The 14,592-nt window shown below is 33.5% G+C and overlaps 1 protein-coding gene across 1 annotated transcript in view; it reads right to left on the bottom strand.

The window, feature by feature from the left end:
* The window catches only part of LOC138694629 (uncharacterized), a 498,185-nt gene that overhangs the window by 28,104 nt on the left and 455,489 nt on the right, over nt 1–14,592 (bottom strand). Inside the window, exon 2 of the mRNA XM_069818546.1 lies at nt 4,791–5,003. Within this exon, the coding sequence (XP_069674647.1) occupies nt 4,791–5,003 (213 nt within the window). The remainder of the gene's footprint in view (nt 1–4,790; nt 5,004–14,592) is intronic.

Below are 14,592 nucleotides of genomic sequence, written 5' to 3'. Positions count from 1 at the left end.
GGGGCTAGCTTAGTACGCTCGTAGCGCGTGCTGCGAAATGTCTATGAATACCACCCAAAAAGGTTAAGTGTTGTTATTATTATTATTATTATTATTATTATTATTATTATTATCATTATCATCATCATCATCATCATCATCATCATCTCTGTACGTCGACCCCTTTTCAGCAGATGTACGAATAATGCGGTTAGATCTTCAATTTAAACTCACAGATTTATAATGTGATGTTAAATGAAAGCTAGATGTAAGGACTTGACAAATGTTCAAGCTTTTAAATCTTTGCCAAAAATTAAATATCCGAAGCTTCGTTCTTTCGCTTGCTATTTTGAAGCCATGTTCGCTACAACTTACGTTTGTGAAAAATTATTTTCAACAATGAAATGAGTAAAAACCAAATTTAGATCACGACTGACAGACAGATACCTTCGTGATCAACTAGGACTGGCAGTAAATGACATAATTCCTGATTTTGAAACTCTGTCGCAGAGACATTGTGAAGACAGTTAATTTTAAGTTGTGATAATGTGTCCTATGTTTTCTTGTTTATTTCTTTCTTCGTTACACGTACTAAACATTAGTTTGTAGCCTTGTACTGTATAAAATTTTATTTAAGTGCTTGACGTAAGGAAAATGAAAATCCGTTAATAAGTCAGACAGTTGCTTCACTTCCCCTTCGGATATCCGCCTCCCTCCATAGGTGCTATGCACGTTGCAGGTTACACAGTGGCTCGGCGCACGATCGCATTTTCGCCACGGCTGCACTATCATATTAACATTGTGAAATAATAAGGCTGACACTTATCAATGTTATATTAAGTGTATTTTCTACAGACAGAAAATAACATGTAGTCAATGATATTGTGAAGAAACTGAATAGCTGGAACACGAAATAGGAAAAAATGTAGCAAACAAAATGAAAAAATACTGGATAAATATTATGGATATTTAGCTCTATGTAAAATTTGTGACAATTTCAAATGAGGAAAATTATTAATAATGATATAGATTTTGAGATAGATAATGCTTGTGTTAAATATTTCAAACATGTCCTCATTGTTTCTGCAGAAGTGGAACGAAGTTTTTCTAGATGTAAGGCTAGTTTTCTAGCAACAGTTAATCATTCTCCTATGAAAATGTGGTTTGTTATTCACTGCAACAATATATGAAATGAAAAATTATGTAAAACAAAATGTAATAAAACATAGTGAAGTAAAAAGGCTGATACCTGTCAATGTTATGTTAGGTGTATTTTCTACAGACAGAAAATAAAATGTCTTTAAGGGGGGCGACGGGTGAAATTTTGGTCATATTCAGTCAAAAATCGCATTTTCGTTTTCTTGTAAAAATTGAATCAGCAATCTTTTATTTATATGTTAAGCAAGTTTCAATGCTCTGCGGCGATGTAAAGCATAAGAATTACGCAATATATAAATGGTTGCACCCTTGAACTTCAATTCCATGCAAATTTTTCAAGCTGTTTTCTCACACATTTTCTTTCAGCACATATCGTCAGGTTAGAAGTATAAAGCCTCTTACAACTTTCATGCCAGGTGCATGAAATATTTACTGCATGTTCTATAAAGTATCAGATTTTTTATATGTTAATAAATTTCTAGATTAAAACTTAATTTGTATAACGATATGTACTAGAAAATTAAAATAATAACTTTTGACAAAACAATAAGCTTATAATATATGTTTTCTCTATTCTAAGGATATGCTTCTAAAATATGGATGGTTAGTGCTTTTCTAGGTACATCAAAGATATTGTAATTTTTTTCTAGATCGCATAATTAAAATTTGTACGAGGAGATAGATTTTAAAAATATGCCCCAATTTTTTAGAAAAAGGCATCTTAGAAAATATCTGGGTGATATTCATAAAAATTTCTAGCATGTATATTATATCATATGTGGAATATATGTGCCAAAAATGAACCAACTAGCTCAAAAACTACAGAAGTTAGAAATTTCACCTATCTCCTCCCTTAAAATAGTGCAATTTTTCTTTAACAAAGAAAATTAGGTATATCTTTAAATGTTTCTTTAGCAGTTAGTTGTGTTTCGAAGTCAAAGTAATGGGTTTCAACCATCCAAATGCTGAGGACTAACTTACCGTGATGATAAGCATGAGTTCAAACGAACGAAAGACACTGCGTTAACTCACCCCAACTCTGAGACCTACTCAAAGTCAGAGGCGCACGAAGCGCAGTGTTAGTATAACGGCATATATTTCTCAGGCTAGTTATCACTTACGATATTGTAGCCTCGAAATGTGACTGTAATTAAAGAGGAATATTTTAAAGGAATATATCTCACTGCCAGTTTCATTTTAACATTGATTCATAATGTTTGTGAATTAATATTTTTGTCTCATAATTGAAAATGAATTTTAAATAATTACTAATTCAATATCCTTATTCGAACCTACATCCCTTATAGTTCATGGTAGATACTGGTCTCAGTCATCGTATCCCAAATTGAGACGTTAGCGCCACGTACAAAAGCTTTTGTTCGTTTTATAAATGCTATGAATTAAATATTGTGTTCGACTCTGTTTTAATCTTCTCTGTAATATGAGACTGCTACTTACAAGCTGTCGGACATTCATTACACTATAGGCCTACACGCCACAAATTTCAGTCTTCATAAACATCTTGTGGAATATTTCGTGTTTCCATTACTGTTTCAATGTTTTGTTTCCACCTTGCTCTAGGTCTTTTCCGTTTTCTTCTCTCAAGGGTGAATCTACTGAAATATTTGCTTAGGCATTCTGCTTGGGCCCAAATACTTGTAAAATTTCAAATGTTTTTTCTCAATAGTTTCTAATACAATTTGTTTCACTTTTTATTATTTAATCATTTTTATTTCATATAATACTGTATAGCTTAATTTTGCAGAACGTTCTCCAAAAAATTAATTTCTTCAGAATTTAACTTTTTCTTCGTTCTTTCTTTCATTATTCAAATTTTTGCTCCATATATCAAACAACTTTGAATAATCGTCTTAAAAATCTGCCTCTTTCCTATTTAATATAATATTATTATTCAATACGACACAATGTGTTTCTTTGAAAGGGCTTTTCCTTCATTAATTTTTATCGGTTATATCAACACGATCTTTCACACATTTACAACACTTGTTATGGGTAGCATTCAGACACACACATTGAAAATCGGAAACATTTTATAACAACTTTTTTACTCAGAATAGTCCTTACTACTACCTCACAAAATATTTACGAGTACTATTCCTCCTGAATCATCATTTATAGAGTTGTGAATTATAGGCGAAGGATTTTTTTTAACATGGCACGAAATATACCAGTTACTCAAATAACCATATAGTGACTTTTCTCAACACTTATTTCAAGACCATACTTCTTATATGCGCACAAGTTCGAGCTCTCATGGTGAAGGAATTTTCTTATGAAACTTCGGCCAGTGTATGAGATCGGTGTCCACCCAGGATCGTGATGAATTTGGGGAGCTACATACGTAATGAAATATGGTTACGAAAATCAGCTATAACGGTTGGGGATATCATAGTCCTAACCACTGTTCTGGTTGGATAATCGTTCACCCTTACTCAGGCATGTGAACGTGAGACCAGCATGGGTTGTTGCGCCAAGAGTATTCTGGATACTTCTTATAAACTTTGATCAATAATTTGTCATATTTTTCATATTACGACATGAAACTGTAAATTAGAGGCACAAATTCTGGATGCATCTTGTAAACTTTGATCAATAATTTGTTGTAGATTTCATATCACGACATGAAACTTTAAATTTGAGGCACAAACTCTGGATACTTCTTATAAATTTTGATTAATAATTTGTCGTTATTTCATACCACGACATGAAACTTTAAATTATAGGCACAAACTCTGGATACTTGTTATAAACTTTGATAAATAATTTGTTGCATATTTCATATCACGACATGAAACTTAAAATTAGAGGCACAAACTCTGGATACTTCTTATAAACGTTGATCAATAATTTGTCGTATATTTCATATCACGACAAGAAACTTAGAATTAGAGGCACAAACTCTGGATACTTCTTATAAACCTTGAACAATAATTTTTCGTATAGATCATATCACGACATGAAAATTAAAATTAGAAGCATAAACTCTGGATACTTCTTATAAACTTTGATCAATAATTTGTCGTATATTTCATATCACGACATGAAACTTAAAATTAGAGGCACAAACTCTGAATACTTCTTAGAAACTTTGATCAATAATTTGTCGTATATTTCATATCACGACATGAAATTTATTTTAGAGGCACAAACTCTGGATACTTCTTATAAACTTTGCTCAATAATTTGTTGTAAATTTCATGGAGCTTAAAATTAGAAGCATAAACTCTGGATACTTCTTATAAACTTTGATCAATAATTTGTCGTATATTTCATATCACGAAATGAAACTTAAAATTAGAGGCACAAACTCTGGATACCTCTTAGAAACTTTGATCAATAATTTGTCGTATATTTCATATCACGACATGAAACTTAAAATTATAGGCACAAACTCTGGATACTTCTTAGAAACTTTGATCAATAATTTGTCGTATATTTCATATCACGACATGAAACCTAAAATTAGAGGCACAAACTATTCTCTTCACACCAATGGACATAAATCAGCCTGGGTGCTTAAGCCTCTACTCATGTTCGGTATAAATATTAAACTGGAAGAGGAAATTGAATTGCCCGCACATGCTCATTTTTGAGACGCTCAATGAATCAACATGTTTTATGGAGCTCCTCACCCAGAGACTTGCGGTGCTGCCTGTATACAAAGAGCAGTGTGAATCCCGCGGGGGCTGTAAGGGCCGCTGCGATGGCCCCTGGGCCTGGTACGAGCACGTTATTGTAGCCGGGTCGGAACTTGTAGGCAGGGAGGTGCGCCGAGGGGCCCAGCACCTCACTCACACCAGGGCTCGCTCCGGTCACGTTCAGCAGCCTTAGGATGTCCAACTCCCCTGCAACAAATACAGATTGTGAATTCCAATTGTGTCACCCTCAACTTTTGTACACGTTTTTAATATCCACCTCTATTCCCTCGTTTAGTTGGAGTTTCTAACCCTCGAGTTTAACGCTAGTGTGTAGTGTTCACTTCACACTAATATTATATTACGATGAAGATGCAGTAATCGCTATAGTTCTCCTAAGTACAAGGAAAAGTAAACATTAAAATATACAGAGTAAAGACAATTGGCGGACATTCGTTACATCATGCGATCCTTTGGTGGAAATCAAAATACTCAAATTCCAGATTTCTATCTGGAATATAGATTAAAATTGAAGATATTTCAGTGGGCGTATGTAAGTTCCTACACAATCAGGATATGATTCGACTTGGATGCGTAAATTGGTACACAGGACGGAGTTCTTCAAAAAGGCGATGTTTATCTTCATATATGATAATTTTATACCACTAATGTATCATAATCTTTTCATGTGTACCTCAACTCCAAATTTTACCATCAAAATCCACATATTTTTAACTTTTAGCAAGTTCTGAAGTCACTACAGACAGACACATACATTAAAATTCGTAGTGTACGGTTAGTAATTCAGTCTAGAAGTCACACGAAATCGCACAATAAACTGCATAGTTACAATATTTGGATTAATGGCGTCTCAGATAGTTCTAGTGTTTCCCGCTGCATGAGAGTACAAGCATCAATAATACGATGCTGTATGTCCTCTGGTGTTGACGGAACATTTTGATAGACAGTGTCCTTGATCACTCCCCAAAGAAAATAGTCTAGTGTTGTAAGGTTAGGAGAACAAGTAGGTCAGCTATGTGGTCCATCACGTCCATTCCACCTACCTGGAGATTTTCAGTCCGGAGCACTACGAATTCTTTCAGACGCTATGCGATGGGCATCCATGCTAATACTATATAACTATTCTATTCCTCAAAAGTATGGCATCGAAAAGATCAGGAAGAATGATTCCTAAGAACCTTGCTATTCGTCTTTCATTTAGGGTATCGGTACCATTTATAAAAAAATGAGGTTCAGTAATGATATTGCAATGCTAGAAAGTTATAGATAGTGTAATTTTACTTCGGATTTGCAGTAAGTACGTACACTATGAGTTCCATATTCTATTGCACCCCTCAATGTTCTGTTTCTTAGAATTGTGCATTGTGATCCATTTTAGACCAGGCCTTGGAAAGGTTAAATGATTCATTAAATAAAATGTACCTTGTGCCATTTAAATAAAATAAGTAATTACTGGTATTTCCTTAATGAATAAGGTTGTAAGAAAGATGCACTATTGTACTTACAGGACTTTGTTTGAAATTAATTTTTTTCATCTGGCGCCCAAGGAAATAGTAATATGCGTTACAAGAGCGGTATGTTGAAGTTTTCATGTTCGAGGAAAAGTTTGAAAAAGCGAAACGTAGTTGAGCTTTTTTAATTTCCGAGAATTGAAAGAAAACATACCGCTCGTGTATCATACAATATTTTGTGCGAAGATCGTTTATTACATACCTGAAAGAGGAATTTCTAATTAGTTGCAATGAAATCTCCATCTTGGTTTCTGTTCAATGACGGCAAATTTGTAAAACAAAATATCTATCTTCAACATTGTTGCTTTAAAATGTTTTCTCTGTTTACTATACTCCAGCAGGCCGTGATATACGTCTGTTCCCCCCGCCAGTCTATAAATGCGAACTTAAAACAATCGGTAAGGTTATGTAATGATTTTTGCAAATATTTAAAAACAATAATTAACAGTGCAATTTAGGTGAAATTTCAGTGGTAAGTTTCCAATTTATAATTATTACTATATTGAACGTCTCTAAAAATAATATGTTAAAAGCCTAAAGCAGTAAAATCAATATGTCACTTAAGCGGTAAGAAGAGGGAAATTGTTGTGTGTGTTAGGTTGGGAATACTGAATGTGGAATTTTACTCTTTCCGCGGATTGGTTTTGTGCGGAAACCAAGCAAATACGCACGATCTCGCACAAAATATATTTTTGTTGAGCGAGACACATGAGGTATTTTATATACAGATTGGACATCAGAAGAATGCTGAGATTGACTGAAAAAAAAAATATATATATATATATATCATAGTTTTAACATGTAAGAAGGATGTGGACAGTCTAAGAGAATGATGGAAAATGGGGAAGAAGCTCATGATGTCTTTGTCAACAGTTCCTCATTGATCATACATAATCACACAGAGCATAAATTCTTATACGAAACGACAAACTATAAACGTAATGATGGCCATACTGTATTGGTTAGCATTTATCTGTGGTGTGCGGTAGCCCGTCGTTCTTAACTGTAAAAGGTTAGTGTCGTTTTAATGTAAAAAATGCTATAAATAAAATATAATATTTGAACTGGTTTCTGATCTAAAGAGCGATTTCATAGAACTGTCTACGTTTATCGTCGAAGTGAGTGATTATTTACGCTGTTACAGTAACTGTAAAACGTATATCTCGGCCATTAACTTGACATGTTACAGTGGATAACACATAATGTGTGCTAACTTCGTGAGTACCAACTATTAAGCTACAAAATTACCTCAGTGACAGTCATTTTTGATAAGTTAGCTATTCAGTCGTGTGGAGTCAACAACCTTTTGTTTAATGGTATAGAATGAAACAAACATAATTATAACTGTATGTATTTATAACGCATTTGCAAATTCAGAATAAGAGAAAACAGAAAAATGTCGTTAAGTACCTAATGGTCACATTTATGTACCTTTAATGTTGTGAAACTTTAGTACAGAGTAGAGCAGGCGTCTCAAGGACAACGCATAGAATTGTTACAGAGAGCAAGTGTAGATAGCGTAGTCAGGTGAAGAGATAAGCATAATACCCGAAGATAGCCGATCGTTGATTCATGTTACAAACGTGATCGATCTAAGTTGTAACTGTCGCGGGAGAAATGCTACAAAGCTGCACTTTTGAGTTGTACTTAATATGCATGTCACAATAGACGGTTCTTTCCGGAAGGAATTTCTTAAGTAGTTTGCAATAATAATAATAATAATAATAATAATAATAATAATAATAGTATTTATTTATTTATTTATTTATTTAATGTGCTGTACAACAGCCAGTGGCCAATTACAGTTCAGCACAAATATAACAAAAACATAAAACAGAAATAATTATTACACAAATATAATTACAATTAATTACAATAATGACGATGAATGGATAACTAAGAATACTATGAGACAATGTTAATTGAGTATAATGCCTAAAAGAATACATAAATGATAAATCGTTGCCAAGAGCAAACAAAGTCTATACATTGAAGGGATCGAATTCGAAATAATAATAATAAATTTATTTTCTAATATATCAATGAGTAAAAAGAAAAATCTGAAACATGAAGAAGCATACATGTTACGTAATTATTTAAGCACAAGAAACTGGCCACTCTACCCCATTATCTCCTGACCTAGTTGCCTCGTAAGTGGTTACTTGCTGATATCACTTGTGAGGTTCAGACCTATCTTCGGACAGTTGACTAAACAACAACAATACTTCATTTCTAGTAAATGGTTTTTAGTATCTTTCTTTTCTTTTAAGTTTATACTATATTTAATAAAACAAAATTCAATTAAATAATAATAAAATTACAATTATTAAACTTGTTGATTGTTAAAGTACGTATTCTTATGATATGCCAATATTAATATACGGTACTCATTACAATAATAGGTAAATAATATGTTTCGTAATATTTCCAATCAGTAAAAATAACCAAAACATCTTAAGAATTCACAAACAATTCTTTCAAATTAGAACTATTTAAATCTTAAATCTGGTTTCAAATTCTTTCCTCAAGTCCTTCATTACTTCACTATACCTATTTGTTACACTGGTCTTGATTCAAATTAGGTAAACATTTTAGATTAATGAAGTGATAATAGTTACCCACTGAAACTTGCGTCTCCCACAATTTCACTTTTCCTATGAAAGCTTTTATTTCTTCATACATTTGCGGTAATAAGGACATTATTTCCTCTGTGACTGACCGTCACATCGTAGCGGTTGGAGATGTCTACTCAAACATCGCGGTCAACGACGTCATCCGGAGATACACGAACTGTTCCCGCATCTTGTTCCACTTGTTCCACTCTTATACTGGTGACAGACTACAGTACTAATCGCGATTAGCACTTATCGCGATCAGGCCCGATCGCGATTACCGAAAATGTGGTGACACACTAGGTCACGCTTGGTCCCGTCTGGTCAACAGCTGAATTACCATAGAGGAAACAATTTTCTCTATGTACATACGTATATGTTTGTTTTCCTCCTGGACAACACATAAAGTTCATACTTTCTTTTGATGTTTGTTCACTGGTTTTTTTTTTCCTTTTTTTTTTTTGTTGTTTCTTGCAGCTTGATATGGGAATTTATTTGTTAAAATTGTTATGTGCTTTACAATGTAAACTGATACAATTCATATCATTACTATTTATATTATTTTGAAAAGAGATTTTATAACCTATAAAATTTATATCATTCCAAAAAATTATATTATTTTGTAATAAAACACATTTTTAAAATGAACCCTAACCTCAACGATAGCGTCGTAATGGAGACTGAAATTGAAAATCTGAAAAAGAAACCCGTTCTAGTTTCTAATCCATTATTTATTGAAATGAAACATCTTTCAGCAGCCTTCTATTGCTCTCTATATATATGAAATATGAATAATTCGCCTGTCATTTGTTAATATATTTCTTTTTACTTTTCTCACATCTTCATTAAATTTCTCCACTACGTCTAATAGTAGCCAAATTCATTTTCTAGCCATTAATTTTCGTTTCTATTTCATATAATACAATGGAAGGGGTAACAAAATTCCACAGAAGCAGCTATCACCACTTCCTAAATAATATAAATCAAGGTGATTCGAAACCAGATTACTAAAATGTTTCTGTCGTCCACTGGGCCGTGCCTCAGCGCGATTATCTTGTTCTGGAAACAGGATTTAGCTCCTGATCGCGATTGGGACGGTGACACACTACAAACCCGATCGCGATTAGGTCGATAATCGCGATTAGTGACTGTAGTCTGTCACCAATATTACATTAATAAAGAGAGAGAGAGAGAGGAGAATGTGCTCCGAGAAGGCCCTATTGAGTCGTCTGGAGTAGAAGATAAAAAATTGAAAGTATACGAATTAAATTTTTAAGACACGTTGCTATGAGAAATGAAATAGGTAGTCTCTCTATCTTAGTAATAGGAACGAACATTGGGTCTTCACTTCTTGAAAGTGATGATAATAATTATGATGTTGATGGTGTTGAAATAAGACTTTTTATGGAATTGCAAAGACTCGAATTTTCTACACGAGTTACCATTACATAAAAAGATAATATTTACTTGAGTTACATTATGTCCTCAACTTTGTAATCTCATTGCAATATCTGGAATTCAGTCTGATCTCATGCACATCGAGCTATCTGTTTACTGGAAGTTCTGAATTCTTGCTTTATACTTGGAAGTGTTCATTCCATCCAGGATAGTTAGAAGTCTAGCAGTCTATGAAATTCTTGGGCTGGAGCAGAAAACAATAACTAGTGCTCACGAATCTGAATTTGAGCAAGAATATGATGCTCTTCAAACGAAAGCATCAAACTATTTTCTTTTATCTTGAAGTTTATTTATTGGAAGGAACAAAATATATCGCTTCAGATGCGATAAAAATGATCAGTAAAATTATTACAAAATAGTTCCGTTACCGAACTGTATTAGGAAAAGTGTTGCATGCTAAAAGTACCCATTAACGAAAGTAAATAAGCCTACGCTTGAAATGATTCACAGAAATAAACTATAGGCCTATACAGTATATAAATATTCACATTCAAAGAAGGGAATTTTGCATATTCTAGAGACATGAAAGCAAACTTATTAATTAAAAGAGGAGCTAGTAGGTTTGTTTGTACAGCAGTTCCAAACTGATTTGAAGAGTCACGAGCATGCGCACATGGATTTTACTATTCGCACAGCACAAATTTCTAGCTCTGGCTGTTTCTGACTAATAGTCATGCATTTTTACATCACGTCAAACTGTCACAAATCGATTCCTGACAGTCAGAATTGATTTGCGAATCAAGTACAAACCAATCCCTAATCATAGATGACGCATGCGCATTAAGATAGTTTTGCCATTGTTTTCCGAATGTTATTTACAACATAACATGTACGAATGTGCCCTAAATATTTAATCAATTGTATTTTAGTACCGTTGTCTTCGTATAATTTACATATTTCAGGGAGGTAATAATATAAACGTTCCTACTATTCTAACGTTTTACCGCATAAGTTATAAGCGTACTATTATTTTTATTCAATTGCTCGAACATTTAATTTTCTGTATACGTCATGTAAAGCTATTTTTAATTAACTTACAAAATATATAGCATTGACGAAGTTAATGTTTTTATTTTAGTTCACTTTCAAACAAAAGCCACAGTTTGTGATTATGATGAGTATGCTCTTGATAAAGATTAACGTTTTACTTCAGAATACCGCGTAAGTACTTGTGTAGAAAGACTGTGTAAATTGAAAATAATTTAAAAACATGTACAAGGGTAGATGAAGAATTAAGTACATAAAAAGAGATGTCTCTTGCACCAAAAATAAATAATTTAATGATGAAATAACGGCATATATGTATTTACACGGTATTATCATAGTCTAGTATATACAGTCACGAAGCTCAATACGTAGGGAATATGCATCCATAGATAGTTGCTAACCACTACGCTTGCTACTATCGCCTCATCACATACAATGTGAACCAGTACCGGCACAGTCTATTGTTCCTACTACCCTCATCAACTCAAGCTTCTTGACTGTATATACTAGACTGTGGTATTATTCTTAAGTCGTTTCCAGATTCATTCTAATAAAATTATTTTCCGGAACTGTTTTAAAATAGTAGTTAGACTAATTTAGACCTGTAATTGTTTTTTCAGATGTCTCATTCAAACACTTCTAGTGATAACGATATGGAATATATATCCAATGGGGATGAGGTAGGCTTCCTGGAATTGTTTGAGTAAAGAGACAGGCCCAAAATGAAACTTATTTTAAAAATATTATCCCTAGGTATAATAACAGCGAATTTATCATTTCCGTGTAGCAGAAAATCTCTCTCAACCATTTGAAGTATCACAATATGTTAATTAATTTATTCTGCTGTCGTAAGTTCAAACACTTATCCAGACGCCATTGATTACAACCAGTTTGAAAATGCGTTCGTAAAGCTGAAATCACGGATGGTTTGAAATTAATTTTCAAACGGATCATGCACAATAGGTGAGTTTGGAATAGTTTTCAAACCATCACAAGCTTGCTACACGAACTAACCTAGTATAAACTTTCTGGAATTTCTGTATGTGATCGAAATCGAGAAAGGAAAACCATGCTGATATCACTAGATTATGGCCATAAATGACTCAGGGATTGAAGTAACTAGTCTAAGTAAGATTCACGTAGTGTCCGCTTCGACTATAAAAGCACCAGGTGAAGAGAGTTGGTAAAAAACCTAGTTTCTATTCGATCGATTTTCGATCAATATGTGATCAATTTTAAGAATCTTATAGGATAAAAATGTTCAAAACGGTGAATGAAAAATTATATACCCTTTTAAGCCTTGTCTATTCTACAGCAATCCCAAAAAGCGGGCTAAATATTTTTAATCTGTTATTTTACAACACTTTTTCAACTGTTTTGGTTATGTAGCATCTGATTGAGATAAGGTGATAATGCCAGCGCAATGAGTCCAGGTCCAACGCCGAAAGTTACCCAGCATTTGCTCTTATTGGGTTGAGGGAAAACCCGGAAAAAACCTCAACCAGGTAACTTATCCCAACCAAGATTTGAACCCGAGTCCCTCTCGTTTTAGAGTCAGGCATGCTAACTCTTACCCTCCACAGCGGTGAAAGCTAAATAGTGGATGAATATTTTTGTAATAAAATTTAAATTCAGTGCAATAACTAAAGTAATTAAGTTGCAATATAATATATTATTTTGGTTTGTACTTCATTGAATTGGTAACATGAACAATGTATGCTCAGTTGATCGTATTAATGCACAAAATGCGTTGCGCGACCGGTAATGTTATTAAAAGTGCGCGTCTCGTTGAGAGTTAAGAAAAAGTGTTCTGAGTTAAATAATCATTTTAACTCTAAGTTATAACAACATATCTGTTTTCAAAGGCCATTTTTCGTATTTAAAGAGTTAAATATCGTCATCATAAACCTTTTCACCCATAAAAAAATTAGGCTTAAAATTCTGTTCCAAATCGTCATTGCAATATTTCAAGACATTTTCTTCTGTCTCGAGCTTGCTATTTCATAATTTTTTTCAAAGGCTAAGAACTTTAAATTCATTGTGGTCATGTAACTATTTTAAATTGTATAATTTTATGATTACCATTAAACTATAGCTACACTAAATTTTAAATTCATTAAGGAAGTTTTAATAAAAATACTTACTAGCTAAGGTGAAGAATGTGTGCAGTATTTTAATCTGTCTAGGCAGAATTCTTTTGTTGGCAGAAGACTAAAAAGTACTATAAAATTTTGCCGTTGACATGCAAAATGACATGAAAAATAAAATGAAAGCTAAAGATAGTGTTTGTATTGCGTGACTTTTCAGTAATACCTAACAGTAATAACCGTTATTTGAAACGCTTTCTTCACCGAGGAATACGAAGTACATTAAAAGTGAATACATGTTTTAATATTTATATGTACTTTTCCTAGAAATATACATTTGCGTGCAAAAATAATGGATATAATATGTTCAAAGGAAGTTAAAATTATTTATGAACCAACTTCGTTTTAATAATTGCTTTTATTTTTAAAGTTACCGTACGTTTATAACGACTTTGGATTCGGAAATCACTTTTCCTGCGAGAAACAAGAAAACCAGCAGGAATGACGGTTAGGAGTGTTGATAGTCCTCTTTTCCTTGCAGAAAGCGGTCAGTAGAAAGTGTGGTGGGGTGGGATGGGGTAGAGTAGAAGTTTTGTAAAGTTACGACAGACAGTATAATTCCTTAAAACTAATGTAATAGTTTCAAATTGTAAGATTTATCTGTTTCACGCATGAAGCCTTAATGAAATGAAATACTCTTAGTGTCATACAATGTTCGAACAAGAGAGGGGATATTAAGATACTACAATCTTCGCCCTACTCCATAGGCATCCAACAATACGTAGAAGTGGAGAATGTTAACTAACATAACCGAGTCCGTTGTATGTTCGGTGCATATTTGCCAAATTCCTGTAGAACCGAAGCTCGCTTTGCGTTTTTCAATCTGTCTTCCTTACCTATGTTCGGCGTCTTTCTCCGTAGCTCCTTCTCTCCCTGCGCCTTATGCTTTAGCTGCATAAAGATGTCAGGCACATATTTAGCGAATTTACGCATAATAATCCCTTTCGTAAAGTTTGGTGTTTTAATATTTTTAACCGACTGTTGCGTCTCCTACTCCAAGATAGTGACGGCATACATTCGTTACACGGAATCTCTGTGATCGGCAACCGCTACCGAACCCTAA

This window comes from Periplaneta americana, chromosome 2 (assembly GCF_040183065.1).
Source record: "Periplaneta americana isolate PAMFEO1 chromosome 2, P.americana_PAMFEO1_priV1, whole genome shotgun sequence".
Taxonomy (NCBI): Eukaryota; Metazoa; Arthropoda; class Insecta; order Blattodea; family Blattidae; genus Periplaneta; species Periplaneta americana.
Note: the sequence above shows the minus strand (reverse complement) of the source record. Positions and strands in the feature narration are given on the sequence as shown.